Source organism: Aplidium turbinatum, chromosome 13 (assembly GCF_918807975.1).
Source record: "Aplidium turbinatum chromosome 13, kaAplTurb1.1, whole genome shotgun sequence".
Classification (NCBI taxonomy): domain Eukaryota; kingdom Metazoa; phylum Chordata; class Ascidiacea; order Aplousobranchia; family Polyclinidae; genus Aplidium; species Aplidium turbinatum.
This window is the reverse complement of record NC_137484.1, coordinates 10316816-10335677: the sequence shown is the minus strand read 5'-3', so window position 1 is coordinate 10335677 and position 18862 is coordinate 10316816. Positions and strand designations below refer to the sequence as shown.

General features: G+C 37.6%; 1 protein-coding gene across 1 annotated transcript in view; it reads left to right on the top strand.

The window, feature by feature from the left end:
- The window catches only part of LOC145781629 (uncharacterized), a 40796-nt gene that overhangs the window by 16566 nt on the left and 5368 nt on the right, over positions 1 to 18862 (top strand). Inside the window, exons 9-14 of the mRNA XM_082593305.1 lie at positions 2027 to 2197; positions 2839 to 2993; positions 3405 to 3633; positions 4518 to 4588; positions 5500 to 8840; positions 17105 to 17349. Of these exons, the coding sequence (XP_082449431.1) occupies positions 2027 to 2197; positions 2839 to 2993; positions 3405 to 3633; positions 4518 to 4588; positions 5500 to 8840; positions 17105 to 17349 (4212 nt within the window). The remainder of the gene's footprint in view (positions 1 to 2026; positions 2198 to 2838; positions 2994 to 3404; positions 3634 to 4517; positions 4589 to 5499; positions 8841 to 17104; positions 17350 to 18862) is intronic.

The following is an 18862-nucleotide window of genomic DNA, read 5'->3' as shown; positions in this document are numbered from 1 at the left end:
AATCGAACCATGGATGTGTTTTTTATGAAAATTTTCTTCAAAAGCTTGGCGTATGGTTGATCAACTCCTTGTTTTTCCAAGATGAGGTGGCAGCTGATGTTTCAATAGAGTCAAACGTTTTTTTTATAATCTACTAGTCCAATATCAAAAACCCTACTAAAATTCGGCAAGACGCACTAGTTCTATCAAACTAGAACATCATTGTATAGTTGTACACCGAGGGCTGTATCAGCCATGATACCTACAGAGAGAGAGAGAAAGTCCTAGGCAGAGTGGAAGATTGTAGTCATTTGTTTTCTCGATTAGTTGATTGATAGTATGCATATGATTCGATGGTTGAAAAATCTTTTCTAAAGCCAGCTTGTTCTTCAGGTTATTGATAGTCTACAATTTTTAGTAATTCTGGTATTAATTACTCCGGTGAAAAGCTTTTAAACTATCGTATCAGAAGTTGGCTAATCGGACAGTAATTTTTTAAGTTTTTTGATCTTCTGTTTTATGTAAAAGTATGATGATATTATTATTTTCCCAGCTAGGTTGAGTTTGATTTAATTTAATGCATTCAGTGAACAGGAGGGCGGGCAAGAAGTAGTGAAACTTTTTATAGTTTAGGTGTTTACTGATTTTGCATTTATGAAAAGCCAGATATCAAAACATCTACATCAATGTGGCCACAATTAACATCTAATTGTATGCAGCAACGCGACTCCGTGCTCTACCATAATAGACAGGGTGATCTAGCTTCTTGAAAAAGCTAGTCGTGTCTCATTGACCAAACGTCGTAATATATGCAGATTTTCTTTTACAACACTTGTTGATCGTTTAGCTTACTTCAACCAGTAAACAACTAAACATATCACACTTTTAAGCATAAGGAACAGAGTGAACACACAACATGCGTGTTGTAACAACAAACTAACAGGATTTTTGTAAGAACAGAAAACGTACAAAGTGAAATCTTTTTTAAGCTTAGCTTTAGCTTTTGTGCTTGATAGAGCGAATAGTTTGGAAATTGGTTGTTAAGTTGATTCAAGAGTAGGTTGAGTTTTCATTTAGTATCACTTCGTTAAATTAAATATTTGGTATTAATTATTCAAAAGCTATGAATTAAAAATCAAGTGTCATTTCATTACGTTTAAAGTGTCACCTGCTATATTTTTAGCTTTGAATGTCACAAAAATGTTTTTGTTAATTTGCCGCAACTAACGTTGAAAGATCCAAGTTGAACGTTTTTTTTGTAAGTTTCAAGTGCAGTGGTACAAAAAGCACTTATGACTTTGAGAACTTGAAGGTATCGAGTTTCTTCATAACGGACAATCATGAGCAATTTTGCGACAGGCGAAACCAAAGTGGATATTACAGCATACAGTCCTAGATAACAAAATAGGTTTCTTTTACATCAATTTCACGATTATAACCGTTGAATCCATGTAAATGAAATTAATTTTGCTAGCTGGAGCTTCTACACTAGCCTGAGCCCGATACAAAAGGTAGTTTTCAAGGTTTGGAAGAATGCACTTATCGCTGCAATCCACCAATTTTGTTTATTGTGAGCAAGCTGTGCTTTAATAACTTGTTGCTGAAGGGAAATCTTCCTGCACTGGGATCGAATTTTAAAGATGATTATTGGAAAATTAACCCATAAAGTTTCAATTTTTATTGCGTTTTCCGGAGAGATTATAGATCAGGGGATGCGAAACTGCATCTGCTTTTGGCTTATCCACCACACTAGAAGGGTTACGTTTTTTGTAATTTGCAAAATATTGTACTGTTTGTAGGTTATAAAGAAGAGGTAAGATCAGTTTCAAAGTAATTCAAGATTTTAAAGAAGTTGCAGCGAGACATAAAAAAATGTTGAATTGAGAATTGACCCTTTTAATGTGGCCGGAAAAGCGGAGCTTTAAGTCCCATAACGTTTCTAGTTCTACGTTCGATAATGTTCAATTTTCTTTAGTGTGGCCTGCTACTACCATAGCGCATTTACATTCCGTAACATTTCTGGTATTCTTCGCCTTTGCTTTTGCAGAAATCTCACCACGTTGTTGTTGGATGACAATAACCTTGGAAGCATTCCTCAAGAACTTGGCATGTGCTTGAAATTGAAGATTCTTCAACTGAGCAGAAACCATATTGAAATCCTTCCCGACTCCATCGGTGATCTTTCAAACTTGAGGGTGCTCAACATTTGCCAAAATCGGTACTTAAAAACTTACTCCTGCAACTTCAAACTGAATTTCTTCACGACGAGTGTTTTTATGTCAGATTGAAGCGTATTTGTTAGACGTTAAACGGTTAGAGTATGCCACGACCGTATATCTTCAATAGCCTACTGTAGACTTAGTTTACACTTGACTAGTGCAAAGAACTCAGACTGTCAAACGACACATAATTATATTTGTCAATGCGTGAGAAGCTTTTTATCATAAAAAGCTTTATTTCCTATTATGATGAAATAAGATGTGATCAAGGAGATGAAAGTCCCACAATCCATGTTAACAACTTTGTTTTGGAATAGTATAAGATATAGACTCTGGACCCAAGAATACCTTAGTTGAGAAAGGCTGCCATTTTCATGTCGTTTTAATGTCACTAGATGCAAAATGGCAACTATTGGTTGCTGAGGTGCACAATACTTGAAGTTTAATCAAAGAAGCAATGGACCTGATACCGCACGGAGTGTGTCAAACTAACATCATTTTTATGCAGTATGATATCAATTCTTTGAAACGTCTTGTATATTTTCATGGTCATTAACCGCAGGAAGCTTTTTGATTCCTGTTGCTATATCTTAAATGAAGTTGTGTTCTTGTGAAGTGCTTTGAACATAATGTATTGCAGCATACCTTACCTCCCGTTCTCCGTGAGAAAGCTGGCGGGCTTGGATGCGTTGTGGATCAGCATGAACCAATCCAAAGCAAATGTTCCTTTGAGCACCAAACTTGAAAACGGTCGCAAAGTTTTGACAAATGTTCTTCTTCCTCAAAATGGAGAAGGTGACTACATGGGGTGAAAGCCTAGACAGCAAATCAGTCGTTTTTTACATTTAATCAACGTCTGCAGACGTTCAATGTAGACAATCAATACAATCAATGTAAACGTTGAATCAATGTAAAAAACGACTGATTTGCTTTCTGGGACCTTGGGATATTATGATCCCTGTGTAATGCCGTATAGAAATTCGGCTTATGTGCCTTAGTGGCTTGTCTTTAATTGAAAAACTAGTAGGCCAGATTTAAGATAAAAAGCAGAGCTTCAGCAAAGGATCAAACTACATTGTAACTTATAGAAGTTTTGATCATTTGTTTTGTTGTTTTATTTATAAGCTTTTCGGGTATGATCGGCCATCCCTTTGTATAATGCATTTACCGGAGTTTTCTTAGATATTAAACTACTTTTACTTCTAGGTTTAAGTCGAGTGCGCCAAGTTCTTGGCTCTGTTGACGATAACGACGAAGAGTCGTACGCAAATGACGCAGCAGATGACGACGATTTAGAAGCTTACGCACAACGTGAACGTGGCAAGACTCACGTCGTTTTTGATCTTGACGCAATTACGTACAGCAACGATGTTCAAGTGGAAATGTATCAGTCAGACGACGAAGATGCACTTTTCAATGATCAAACTTACGACAGGTGATCGCCTTAATGTTTACCTTCACTTCTGCAATGAATGAATGTTGAAATTAAAACTTTTCAAAGAAACGGAGAGTTTTGGTTGAATGAAAATATTATCATCAGCTAATATCTGAGCTCCAACATATTGACTCAGGTTAAAGTGAGGAAACCATTTGTTGATTTTTTTACTTTGGTGCTTCAGTGCGGGACAAACAAATGCTATAATAAATTTTAACCGATTCAAAGTTTACATTATCATCATTTGCCGTCTCTTAGACGAAGGTTGACTGTCATTTGCTTCCACTTGACACGTTCTTCTGCTACCTTTTTTGCTTCTTCGATGCTTGACAAGTCAGCCTACTGTTTTACATCATCTCCCCAAGTTCGTCTCCTTCTTCCCTTCCACCTTTTTCCTGTTACCATACCTTCCATAACCAATTGATGTAGCTGTCCTGCCGATCCTCTCAAAATATGTCCCGCGAATTTCATCTTTTGTTTTACTAAATCGTTTGCCCATCTATCTTGCACTCCAATTATTTTTCTAATTGCTCGTTTGAAATGTGTTTTTTATCTGATATTTTTAATATTCTTCTGTAGCACCAGAGTTGAAAAACATTAATTTTTTTTTTGAATTTCTTTGTTGTAGGTCCAACTTTCACTTTCATATGACATAACTGATTTGCAATAACAAGATAGCTAGAAATTTTCATTGATTTTTCTTGTTGCATTTTCATACTAGAAAAATCGATCATTCTTGCATATTATACATTTTTCCTTTTTCACTTTATTGGTTTCTGACATAGAATACAGACCTGCGGCAAATTTTAAGCAAAATGCAAATACAATTGTTTTAAGTTGCCTGTCGATAAGGATTTATTTATTTATTATGGTTTATGAAACAGGTTGTCAGATGGAGAAACCAATGGTGTGAAGAGCAGCAAACGTTCCTTTGCAGATTCCACTGAAAGCGAAGGTTAGAGTTTTTCACTTACATTTTGCTATCACACACCGCCGACTGTTGCACTTGTTTGCTCAGTTATTATTATAACTATTGTTGACAAGACGGCCCTTGGTTTACTTTTGGATTCAAGCCCGGAATAATTTTAAGATAATTTGAACGTCTCCAGGGGTCAAGAATAGAGAGAAAACTGTTTATTGTTTGCTATGTTGACTATGTTATGATTGTTTACTATGTATTGTTTGCTACATTGTGTTTGCATCCGTTTTTTCTTTTTTGAGACGAATTTTGCTTTTCTTGTAATTGTGCCCTTGAAATCAGTATTTTTCGTTTAAGGTAATGTCTAGTGCTAGTATTCTTGTTTTTAGAGGTGGCTTGTTTTGGGGGACCGGGCACATTATTGGTGCTGGGGTCGAGTTATTTTCCGTTATAAAAATTATAATAAAAACAAAGGCGAACTGTGGTCGGTGTATGTAGGTTTGCATTTAATGAATACAAAAGGAATTTTAAAAAATCTGATTTTGATGATAACTGAGGCAACGATGTACCGAGAAAAACATTTCTGTTTTGCGATCGACGTAAACCAGTGCTCTTGGGATCCGAAGCTTGGAACAGGCCTGGCAAATAACGAAGAAACGCATTGCAATTACTTTTGTACTGATGATTTTGTTCAAAATCGAAAAACCCAAAATGTAGACACTAAACTTATGTTCAGCAAACGTTTCAAATATTAAACTGTATTCATCAGCGCCATTAAATTGTGTTATGCAAAGTGCTACTCAATAGCACTAAAGATAAAAACAGTGTAGTTTTCGATAGGTTTAACATGAGTTTAGCGTATACTGTATAGTTTGGGATCTTTAGTTTATGATTAGATTGACCAGGCGTTTCATTTATTTTGCTCCTAATCATTTTGTCTTCAACAGGTTTCTCGTCGACTGAAAAGAGCAGCGATGAAGTCACGATGGACCAGCACATGGCAATGGTTTCTGCAACACAGGAATCCAGTAATTTATCTGTATGGTCGGATTCCGCAAAAATAAACACCATTAGCGTCAAGTCCGATGAGACACCGATGATAGAAACTGTTCGAGTCGTTTCTAGAAGACAAAATGATGTTGATGATGTAAAAAATTCTTCTGAAAATGGGTTTCCTGGAGAACTGTTGCAGTTGAAACAAGGGAGCACCTCCCAGAAGCCATCAAAGAAGACGGATATTGATTATGAAGGCCAAGAGAAACTGGACAATTTTCTTCCTGTTGGTGGGAGGGGGATGCGAAGTTGGTCGCCTCATTCTGACTTGCCCACAAGTTTAACAGAAAAAGACGATGATTCGTCTCCAAGCGAAGACGTTCCTGTGGAAACGGCTCACAACAATTCAAACTTGACCAGTGGATCCACCGATAGTCCAAACCTTTCGATTTCGCTCAACTCCTTTTCCAAACAATCACTGCCTCCAACTACTTCCCCGCACAATTTTCAAAGGAATCATGAAGCTAAAGCACTTTCAACAGAACGTGCAGAAAATCACCAATCTTTCATACCTCAAAGTCCTGAAATGTTAAATGTATCAAATGCTAGTTCTATTACAAATAATTCGTTCAATAACGCAAGTGTTTTGCTCGATCGACTGGAACAGTTAACGAAGCGTAACCGTGACGTCACGTCGAAAAAGCAACAAGAGCATGTTCCTGAAATATTTTCGAAGACTGTTCATGATAAACCAGGTAGCTCAACAGCATCTGAAAACAAGAATATTCCAGAAAGCGTGCAGAAGTCATGCACAAAAGAAGTTCCACCGATTCATGATGAACAAGTAGCTTCCATCATCCATGACACGGGCCCAAATTCCACCAGTGTGGATGAAAATGAAAATACTAACAAGACAGACAAAATCAGTTTTAAAAAAAAGCTCCCTAGCGATGGTTTAGAAATCCGTGTCATTGAAACAGACTCCAAACTGAAAACACGAAACATAGTTCTCAGAAGACACCAATCCAATGAATTTGAGTTTTGTGAAAATGAGGCTAAATCAGAAGCAACTAAAGATATTAGTGGTGGTGTCACCAACACAGACAAATTGACTGAAAACGACACAGAAGATGTGATAGAGGATAAACCTTCCTCCGTGTCATCGGGGGAGAGTATTCCAGTCACGGATCTTGATTCTGGAGTTGGGTATGATATTGAGAGCCAGGAATCCATTCCTGACGTTGCTGAGGAGCAGAATGACGTAGAGATAGCACCTGCTTCTATTGTCTCGTTTCTATCACCGACAAAGAATGTCCATGACACCAAATCATCTTCTATACGTCGAGGTAAAGGTGGCTGGCTTGCCTTGGTTGGGACAGAAAAATCTGAAAACAAAATTGAAGAGGAAAACTTGACGCAAAAACACCGTTCACTCAACATTTCCGCCAGTCTCACTAAAAGCACTGATAAACCGGTGTCTTCTCAAATTGATCTTAAAAATTCTTGGATGACAAGAAGTCTATACGCACCCAGTGTCACTGTGGACTCCACAACTGTGACCTACAGTCACGACTATCACGTGGCACGAGTGCAAAATGAAAGGTCCCTCTCTGCAACCAGCAGAAGCAACAAGGTTGCAGACAATATTAAGAAATTTGAGAAATTCTTCGACAAAGCTATGGCAATGCCGCTAAATCCTGACGAAAACAAGCAAAATACACCATCGAGATATTCCAAAAGCTATGCAGCGAGTAGAGTATCTCAGAGTCCCACAGTTGTGTCTTTCACAAAGTCACCAAATACCCCAGTTTCAACTGTCTTTACGTCAAACAGAACCGCAAAATCGAAACTTGTTTACCGATCACCTGCTTCGAGTAATGACTTTAATCCAAACCCTAGCAGAGACGACGCGGCAAAAGTATCGAAATCTTCCTCTAGGATTCTTATTAACTCAACACAACCAATGGTGGACCAATCTGCGTTTGCTGATAGTCGTGACGTCACGTGCAAATCAGGTCCGAACGAAGCGGACGCTTTCCCTGCCAGGCGAGTTTCATCGCATACCAGGAAGTCGAAATTTGAAGAAGCTCTTGCTGCAACAAAGCATAAACACTTTCGCGATAAAGCAGAAAAAATGATGCAGCAGCAAAGCAGTTCCGCGAGTACAAACAGGCGCTTGTCGAGGCATAGTTCGTCATCGATATCTAGCATACCAAGAATCACTTCTCCTGTTCCTCATCATCACCACTCTCCTGTAGATCACGGGACTCCTAACAATGCAAATACAGAGTCACGTGGCAATCAAGCTCCTCGTGTGTTGAAAGAGAATCCAGCGCGTTCGAAATGGAAAGAAACGTTGAAGCCGGCCGAGACTTTCAGTCAATGTACTTCTTCCACCTCTAACTCAAAGGTTAGTGAAGCTGGGCTTTCAAGAGAGCGACCCGTTTCTTCACGCCAGACTGGCAAAATGGGATTTGCTCCAAGAAGCTCAGTGAAAAAAATAAAAGCAGCTTCAGCTGATGGCAGGAAAAGTGATATTGATAAAACTCCCAAAATTAGCTTGGAAGAGCAGTTGGGGCAGTTGCTATTGGATGGGTCTGCCAATGTGCCAGTCAATGATGACAAAGGCTTTGTGCCTTATGTTGGAAAGGATTCTAAATATTTATCTCCTCCTTCAAACCTTAGTCAGGCTTCTTTCTTTAGTGAAACAAAGAAAATATCTCAATCACACTCTTCTCACAGCCTCAACAGCAGCACAAATCCAACTCTTGATGATTGGAAAGTGCAGCTTCTACAACACATTGAGCGTAAGAAACAAGAAAAAGAAGGGTCTACTTCAAAGCAGACTTTAATCAGGCCTAGTGTGGATAAATTTAACAAAGAGTCTTACAAGAGAAGCACTAGCTCTTTGCGCCACCTGGGGAATTCTACAAGTCAGTCTTCTTTATCGTCACTTGGTGGCAATAGAGTGAACAAACGTGTTGAAGTCCCCCAAGAAAATATCTCCCCTCGTTCCATTTCTTCTTCGGAAACTGTTTCCAAAGCACAAGATAGAAGGAAACATTACAGCTTTTCAAAAGATGAACCTCAAAGAAATAATAATCACTTCACCCGATCGTCTGCGAGGTTCTCAAGAAATCGAACTCCAGGTCCAGAAGTCGCTGCATCCGAATCCAAAAAACCTGAAGTTGCTACTCGACCTAAAAGTGCAATGGACATGCCAACTTCCTCAACAACTACACTTGACCATCAACCATATTTACGACGGTCTGACTGGAATGTTCGAAAAGAAGAGGTACGTTTACAGCCATGTACAGTGGTGTGTGTGCGCAATCATAAACCATCTTGAAATTTTATAATAGACAAGCACAACAAAGTAACCTTAGCGGGTTAGGGTTAGACAAACAAAATATATAACATAATGACTCAAACGTTTTCGACACATACGTGTGTCCTCATCAGGAATTAAATCTACAATATACATAAAATGAAAAATCGTAAGATAAATTTGACTTTGCACTATAACTGTAACGACACTCTGGACTGAAAAGCACAAACTGAACAAATAATACAAGAATGATTACGATTAAATTATATGGTGGGTCCCGCCGTTTTGTTTTGTACTTATTGTATGTAATACATTCTGTTAAACCCGCGAGGGTTACTCTGTTTTGCTTGTCTATGGTTCAAAAATGCAAACTCTCTTGCAAAGCTTTAAATATTATAATGCTCACCATAAAACGCAGTGGACTACTGTACTTTTGCATAGGCTAGATGTGTGGTTAAATGACAATACTCTATTTTTTAGAAAAACAATTTTGCGGTTTAAGTTGCATTTGTAAATTATGTTGTGGGGTGTGGTAACTTATGAAAAGCCAAGATTAGACACAGTGTCAGCAGGGCCCGATTAACCATGAGGCACACGAGGCACAGGCCTCAGGCCCCCTGGCTTTGGGGGCCCCAATTTTTTTACCTTAGTACCGTAGGCGTCAATATTTTTATAGGTTTCAAGCAGTGCCGTGTAAAGGGGGCCCAGACACCGGGCCCACCATTTCAGGGGCCCACAAATAATAGATTTTTGCGTTTCAGTAAAGTGTTTTTTGAGTTGCTAAAGTTCACTGCACGTACTTGTCCATTAAGAAGATGATTTAGGCCCTTATTATACTGAAACATCTCAAATTTGGGCCCTCACAAATTTGGACCCTAACTACAATGAAACATCTCTAAAAACAAAGTTAAAATGCGATAACGTTAGCAACATGATCTGCAGAAATGTATTTAACATATAACACGTTTGATGCAATTGAATATATGAATTCAAAAAGGGCCCAATTGCCACAAAGTGTTTTTGGCACAACTGTTTTGATTATTTTGGTCATTTACATTTGTGGTGAAACTCGATAATGATTGTACGCTTAAACATACTGGTAAGAAGCATCATACCTAAAAAGTTCACTCAGTGAGGATTCTGTGGAGAAACTATAAAGAAGTTGAAGTGCTTTGATTGTAACTAATTTGGTTAAATTGTTAATTAGTTTCATAACTCAAATTATTCTTTCCAGGGTGGCAACTGACTAGTTGACTGTATGGTCGTTTCGTTGTCTCCCTATCAATAACAAAACCTAAACATTGTATGTATTATTGTTTTATGTCACTTTTGTGTTTTGTTTTTTGATAAATAAACGATTGATTGATTGATTGATTGCAATTGCTGTAGCTGGGCCCATTTCAAAATCAATGTAAAAATGATAGGGTATTTTTTATGTGTTTACCGATACGTTTGAAAAATTTGGCTGTTTTTTTTAAGTATCATTTAGTTTAGAAGACATTGAAAGAAATCGGAAAGCACAAATAGTGAAATAAAAAAAAAACAAACTGGAGGGCCCTTTTTGAATTCACATATTCAATTTCTTTTCATTGAAAGAAATCGGAAAGCACAAAAAGTAAAATAAAAAAAATGGGGTTAGGCCCTTTGTGAATTCACAGATTCAATTTATTTTCACCAATAAAAGTGTTTTGTTTTAAAAAATTGTTAGGTGTAAGCAAAATAGCATTTCAGATAGTTTAATTATCATTTCATTTTTAACATTTACATACAATACCATAATTATAAATATCCTTGACTAGTGATGTTGCGAGCAGGAAAAACCTGTCCTGTACTTTTAGCAGAAACGTTCTTCTGTATTTACTTTTTCTGAATTTATGCACATGAAATTGCTCTTATCTTCAAATACCTTATAAGCCTGGCATATCACATGTTGTACGGTACGGTACAAAACAAAAATCATTCTTAACACAAGGACCTGTTTATTCTTGCCACTAACCTAGGCTACCATACCCTAAAAACTTTAATTAACTTGGATGCCTGCATAAAATAATGAAAGCTTTGCCTTGGAATGAAATAATGTTGAATAAAAATAATTGAACACCTGATCCTCAAAACGCTTTACACTGCTTTTGTTTACAATTACAATGGGTTCACCTTGGTTGACACACAGACATCTTAATAAGATGTCTATGGGTTGACAGAACAAGTAATGTTGCCAGATAAAAAATAAAAATGGGGAAAAACAATAATGTTACCAGATGACCCAATCTGAATGGAAATTAATAATTTCTACAGTTTTGGTTTTATCTGCGCGGTACCGGGCGGCAAAGTTCAAACAGTCAAAATTTTGTACGATGGTATTACCGCGTCGTGACCGATATGATTGATATGTTCCATTGCCAGTATTTTGTTTATTAGAAATTGTTAACACTTTTGGCTTTCATTCCGAGCAAAGGTGTAGCTAAGAAATGATAGACTTGTGTTTGCGGTTGCTTACACTTGTGTTGTTTTCTAAACTGGTGAGAAAGTCTATTGAAATGAACCACATTTCCATGTCGGTGCAGTGAAAATATACACAATATTATAGGTCTGCTTGACGATAGAGGGCCCAAAATTATTCTGGCCCCGGGGCCCACAAAGGGTGTAACACAGCACTGGTTTCAAGGATCAATTAATAAACTCTGCTAGTTCAAATTCAAATGTAGCATATATTTTGCTAGTGTTTCCAGTATGAAATTGAAATGAGCTCAATTTCCAATCTGTTAGAGAGATTTTTCATCCAATAATTTTTGTAACAAGTATAAGAGTGTTCATACTTTTGTTTTGTTTTATTATCTTTATCCTGCATTGCGGGAAAGCGGACTTGAGCGCTATGCATCGGTGTACGCCTTCCGACGTACACCTGACCCACGCTGCAGCCGACTGCAATGTCTGTTTCCGGTTGTCTACTCTAGGCTACTTATGACTTAAATTTGGTACTAGCTATTACCAGTGATGGGCATTATCGGCGATAATTTATCGGCGATAATTATCGGCGATAAATTTTTATCGCTTATCGTTATCGCTTAATTATTTTTTCAGTTATCGTTTATCGTTATCGCCAAAGGCAATATTTGATTATCGCCGATAATTAATCGCCGATAAATTTTATTTCGAATCAACACACAAGTGGAAAGATCATGAAAAGTAATATTTTTACTAGCCACCTAGTTAATGATACTAAAATTAAAACCAGTTCTTCTTCAGTGCCTGAAGTGTGTGTGCACAGGTCGTTGTCAGGGGAGAAGACACGCCCCCCTGCAGCGACGGCCCTGACAACACAATAATTCTTAGAGTTGCAAATTGCAATGCAATAAAATGCATGCAACAAGTCTCTTGTTGTTTTGCTGCAATCGGCAATCGCGAGTGAATTTTACAATTAAAATGTAAGCGCATGGCGGTACAGATTCCTTTGAAGCGAAGCGAAAGAAATGGGCAAGTGGTTTGTGAAAGTGTCGCAATACGAGGCCGCTTTTACATCGGAAACATGGTCTTTCGCGCCACCTCACGATCAACTATTTTATTTTTGTGTTTTCTTTTTTCGTTGGAAGTGTTAGTTTTTAGTAATTGTCGTAAAAAAATAAAATCTCTCGCGTCAAAACATGAAACTTACTGTTTTAAGCGCACGAAATCTTTAGATGAGTAGATTAACTAAAATTGTAAGAACTTGCCTTGAGACGTGTACGTCACAAACTCAGTTTAAAAGACAAAATTCATACACAATAACAACACAAGATCGGTTATAGACTGTAAGATCGATTTTTTTCTAGCTTGGCGATATAACTTTAATCCAAAAATAATAACCAAATGCGTAAGTGCCATTTAACTTAAAAAGTTAACCCATTTGTGCCGAAAGTGAAAGTAGGCCTACTTAAAAAAATTTCGGAAAATTTAAATATTGCATAATTATGACCTAAAAAACATATCACAATTATTTTTTTCCTAATTGTGTTTGTCCTTTTTGAGAAAAAAGCCGTCCTATATATAAGACGCTAGGCAAATCCGTTATCAAATTTCACAAGTTTCTTGTGCGTAATGCTTAAGTGTTATTACATTTTACTTATCGCTCAAAGTGATAAATGGGAAATGTCTTGTTCATGTTTTGTCATGTCAATATTGTCATCGAGCATTTTATTGAAATGAAAGTTCAAAAAATATGAAGATGAAAATTAGCAAAGTAACACAACATCACTGAAACAAGTCATTGCGGAATATGATATTGCTTGAAGCATTTGACATGCAGACCGACATCATATTTTTTGCATCTTGTAGTAGTTTTTGCATGACAATAGGCGCATCGAGTTGCGTGGTAAAATTATGCTAAATACAGTATTACCTTTCTCATTTACTTATGCGAATGCGACATAGCCTACCTCAATCAAATATTTTTATTCTCACTAATACAGTGCCTATATTGTAATTCTTATCTCAACAACTCAGCGTTCTGCCATTGCTTTAATGATGGTGTTCACAAAGAAAATTATCAGTAAATTACGATAATTATGTTATTGTTCTAAAACAAACACAACTAATTTGACAAGCTTGATGGATTTCACAGTAGGGGAAGGTCTAGTTAGTTGAGCCAGAAATCGATGTTTCTGCAATAAAAATTTAACGACAAACTTTACCAAAAATCCGAATCCATCATGATAAATTTCAGTCTTATGCGGTTCTTGTGAGCATGTTTGTGTTTGCGACTGACCCCTATTCATATCATTTATCGGCATTTTGAAATTGACATTCAGCCGGCTCAAATGATACCCTAAGTTTCACGGTTGAGCCACCCATTGTTCACGGTTGATCCACTATTATTTCACTTCCAAAAGATATCCCAAAAGAGAGCTCAATCTGCAGCAAACACAATAAACTCTTCTCTTGAACATCTTGCAAATAAACCCATAATATTAACCAGTGGCGTTGCTATCGAGAAAATTATAAAGGGGGAGTGCTAAAAAAATTACCCTCAAACTGGCGCATTACAGAAAGAATTACTTTTATGGAAGTTTAAGGGGGGGCAGTGGACCGCCCCCCGGCTACGCCACCAGTTCTACGCATCAATTACAGTACGGTACAACAAAATTAGGGCTGTACGTAAGGACTTTCGGCTCATAAACTAAAGTCCTTATGATAAACACATGGCTCAACCGTGAACATTGCAAGTGGCTCAACTGTTAACACCGCCGCCATTTGCAAAATGCATGAAAATTTTCCAAGAACCAACTGGCTAATCAAGCAACGAGAACTACTAAAACAAAGAGTAAGTTACCCTTACCTATCCCAGAACTTCGATTAAGACAACGATGAAACATCGTAGGAAAAAATAACACATTTCTTATTTCTCTCAAAACTACTTTTACTATAGGGGAAGGTCGGGTTAGTTGAGCCATTTTTTGCATTTTTGCAATTTTTTTTATATGAGTTGCTTTTATTTCTTCATTCACAGTGCTCTACTTTCTGCGTATATTAAACAATATTTGTAGGAAGTACAAGCCTTATCGAACGACGACAACCGGGTCCACAGGTGTTTAAAAACTAGTAGTCAAATGGCTCAACTAACACCACGGTAAGGGTTAGTTGAGCCACAGCCTGGGGTTAGTTGAGCCTCATTTATTATTTTTGAAAACACAAATTTAATCACGTTTCTTTTCCAAGCCTTAGTTTATATTTAAAGTAATAATATCAATGTATGAAAACAGGTTAACAATTGTTCCAAGAGTCGCTCGTAACTCAATTTGCAGATAAAATAATGAAGGTATTGCTACGGCATCCAAATAACACCATTTCATTATAGCTTGACCACGTTTATGAGCTTTTGTTGAGTTCTATGTAGTTCAAAGAGATTTATTGGACCGTAAACAGACTTATCCAACGGCTGTAATCTATGTAAGGTGTTTGAAGGTATTGTAAGCATTACAACGCCCTTTATACACTGGCTCAACTAACACCGAAGGCAGTGGCTCAACTAACACCTTAACTATACCGCCATGAAAATGTTAAAACTACAGCAAAACTTCATGGCACAAACTTCATTCACACAGCAAAACTTCATTCATACAGCAAAACTTCATTCATACAGCAAAACTTCATTTATTCAGAACGTAGTTTGTTTGGTAAGCTACCAAACAAATTAAATGAAACTGTCTCAGTAACCAAGCAAAAAAAATATTATTGGACATACCTCTATTTTCAAAATCTACTTTCCAAGGTCAAAACACAACTTTTTAACTTCAGCACCACAAATAATATCAATCGTCAACTCAAACCAGACGGGAGACCACGCGATGAAAAACTTTAAGATCACGTGACGATAAAATATGGTTACCTCACCACATTTAAGAATTAAAAGGGGTGGATCAACTAACCCAGTGGCTAAACTAACCCGAGCTTCCCCCATTTTACATTTAACTGCTTCACAATTTTTCTGCTTGTAGAAAATCCCTAAAACTACATGTGCTGATGGACTTTAAGTTTTTCCATATTTTTGTTATAAAACGGTTGACTAATCATGCACGACGTTGCGATAAAACCGGATGGATCAACCGTTACCCGGCTCAACTAACCAAACCTTCCCCTATGCACATTTTTACTACCAATAACGCTTAAGATTACTGATAAATTTTCAAGCATTTGGCGTTTTTTGGAATTTTTTAAATTATTGCTGACTTTGCTGTAGCCTAAACAGCCCTTTGAGCAGAAAGCAAAATACAAAGTTTGAAATTTTTTATGGTATTTTCATTTGATTTATTCATTTTGCCTACTGCACGTAAGCGGCAGTGTAACTCAATTGATAAAAGCAGCCAACTGGTATCTGAAGGTATAATTATAAGCACGGCGGTTACCTCAGTGGTTTGATTCTGGATCAAGAGGTTGAAGATTCGATACCTACTGCCGCTTTTGCGATTCTATTCATGCATAACTTTAAAAAAGTTTTGTCCCTTTACACTACAGTAACTTATATTATGTTCGATTTTTCGTCATGTTGATGAAAACAGTTCGTGCTGCATGGAATGGGGCAGCGCTAATCAAGAAAAAAAAAATTATCGTTATCGGACATTATCGGCGATAATTTATCGTTTATCGTTATCGCTTAACTTTTTTTTGATTTATCGTTTATCGTTATCGCTTTAGGCATTTTTTGTTTATCGATTATCGTTATCGCTTAACTGAAAAATGAGTTATCGCGCCCAACACTGGCTATTACTCGAAATCGATCACTGGGTAGAGGCAATTAATTATCGTATAGTTTCTTGCCCAGAGAAACAACAGCAAGTGCGGGTGGCTGGAGGCGAACATGCAGGCTCTCGACTGCGAGCCCAACGCGCTAACCACTCGGCCACTGCTGCTCAGGCATAGGCTACTGTTAGAAATTTGTAGGTAAATTGGCTAAATTAATATTTATGAAGTTATAGTTTGCTTGAACTATTTGTTAGCCCATATTTCATCATTCGCAGAGACTACATGGTATTGCATTGAAAGCGATTGCCAACAGGGGCCCCTAAACTTAACTGTGCCTCGGGCCCCCGTGAGCCTTAATCAGGCCCTGAGTGTCAGCTGCTTGGTCTATAGCAGGGGTCACCAAGCTACGGACCGCGGGATAACAGCTGCACTAGGCTACAACTGTTAAGGAAATAAGTTACCAAACTTTTTGTAAAGGACTGACGTTGCTGTTTATCATTAGGCCACCACAAATGGGGACAGCCTAAGATGTAATGTTTTTTCAAGAGCACGATGCCCTTATATCACAGCGGGGGATAACTTTTCCAGCAACCTTTCGATTTTCATCACAACTTTGTTATTCCACCGCTGACTTTGTTATTTATTGTGCTCAATTCAAGTCAATGGAGATTCTAAATAGTTGTATATCTTTTCGCAATTTGCATCCGGCCCGCAGCTGTTAATCTCGCAGCAATCCGACCCTCAGAGAAAAAAGTTTGGTGACCCCTGGGCCTGGTCTATAGATAGAACCTACTGCACGATTTTCGAAATAACGTCGATTTGGAAATTATCGAGAGCATGCAGCTGTGTCTTTGCAAAGCACTCAAGACGTCATTGAAAGTGGACACGAAGAGGGGCTTAATTGTCTTCCTGTCCGCTTAGTCTAAATCTTCACCCAACAGACAATAATCGGGATATGAAAAAAAAATACACGTATGGCAAGAGCTTTAAGCGTTTCTTTTTAAAACACCTTTCAGACTTTCAGTCCACTTGATGCCCCACCGAGTTATGAAGATCATGTAATTCGCCGAGCTACTTCCGCTGCTGTCACGCAAGACCACCGAGATTATGTCAACATTGAGTATATCGATCACGTGCGCTCATCCATGCGTGTAAAGCAAAGAAAGAAGTCGCCAGCCGTGACGACATACAATGAACTCGACAAAGCCGATCCGTATCCATTACGCTCCACTGGCTCGCATGAATCGATCTTGAACTCAAAGTAAGCTGTAGCTTGCATAGATTTAGATGATTTTTCAGTTTTGTTGTAACATATTCTCAACTTTCTTGTTTTGTACATGATATTGTATGTGTGCAAACCTGTCTTTGGCTCCGTATATGCTTTAACAGTTCTGCTGCTGGAAACGAGTTAGCTCGTGCAATTGTGATGTAATTTAACGTCACATGATGTCACAATGCCCCAAAAATCCTAATGTGTTGCCAGTCTGGGGGCTTGACAGGTTGCTTCAATTTTAAACCAAAAAAAACGATTTTTAACCCATTTCCCCGCCAAATTCTTAAAATTAAATAAAAGTCAAAACACCAATCAGTGTGAACAAAGCTTGAAATTCAGCAATGACTTTGAGGTCTAGAAATTCTTAGACTGGGATAATGATGCCAGGCTACTAGTATATTGATCAATGCACATAGGTCATGTAAAAGAGCTTACTTTTTATGCAGCAAGGTAATTGAAATATTCTATTATTTTTTAAGGTTTAGACTAATTTACCTATTCATTTAAAGTCACTAGACTAGACTGCTTACTGGTACTAGCTAGAAGTCCTGTAGGCTATCTAACCCTAGTCGCTAAAAAAATCCAAGCAAGCATTTTCTTATGAATATAGGCTATGACTATGCTATGATGTCAACAAAACTTTTGAATGTAATGTAAAGGCAAACCAAACGTGGTAGCCTATGGGTTTCATCGAAAGGAAATATGCTTGCAATCGCCTAGTTGGTTAAGTTAAACTTCGGTAGCCTACCGTACAGTAGCCTAGCTACCGGCCAGCATAAATTGTCATTTTTACATCGTTTCATCGTCGCCAGACGTTGAAATCGTGTAAAAAAGGAACTTTTGCTGATCAGGTATAAGTTGCAACTGAGAAATATTTACAAAAGCCATTCGATTTGTTCAAAGAACCGAATTAGCCTAACAGTTCGTATTTACATTGATTCAATGTTTGAATACGTTGAATCACTCGGTCTATCGTTTTTTTTTTTTTACATTGATTTCACGTCTGAACAGGTTGATTCGATGCAAAAAAAAACTGTTTTGCTGACTGGCGCGCTTGTAAATGCAATGGTCATTTCGACGATCAATTGCAACACTGATTTGCTCCAAAATTTCAAAGTGCGTTTCAATAGTTTGGCAACCCATTTTTTCATTACCATGGCAACCAGAGAAAAAGGAGAACTCCTCTCACTTTTTCAAAACGCTGGCAGCTAAAGTGTTAAAAAGACGGCAAAAATTTTGCAATATTTGAAAAACGTCGTCTTTTGTAGAAAATCTGTCACCGATTCAGAATGATGGCACAAAAATCATGTTAATCATTCTACTATATATTGCCTTTCTTGGCGATGGGTGTTCAAGAATTAAATTTTGTGACTTAGTGATCCTTTCTTTCCTTATCGCATTTAACGATAGTTAAATCAACGCTAATCTTAAATTTTAATCTATATTTACTCGTGCCTGCAAGTGCATGTGAGAGGTTATTGTTTTCGCCAAGTAGAATTGT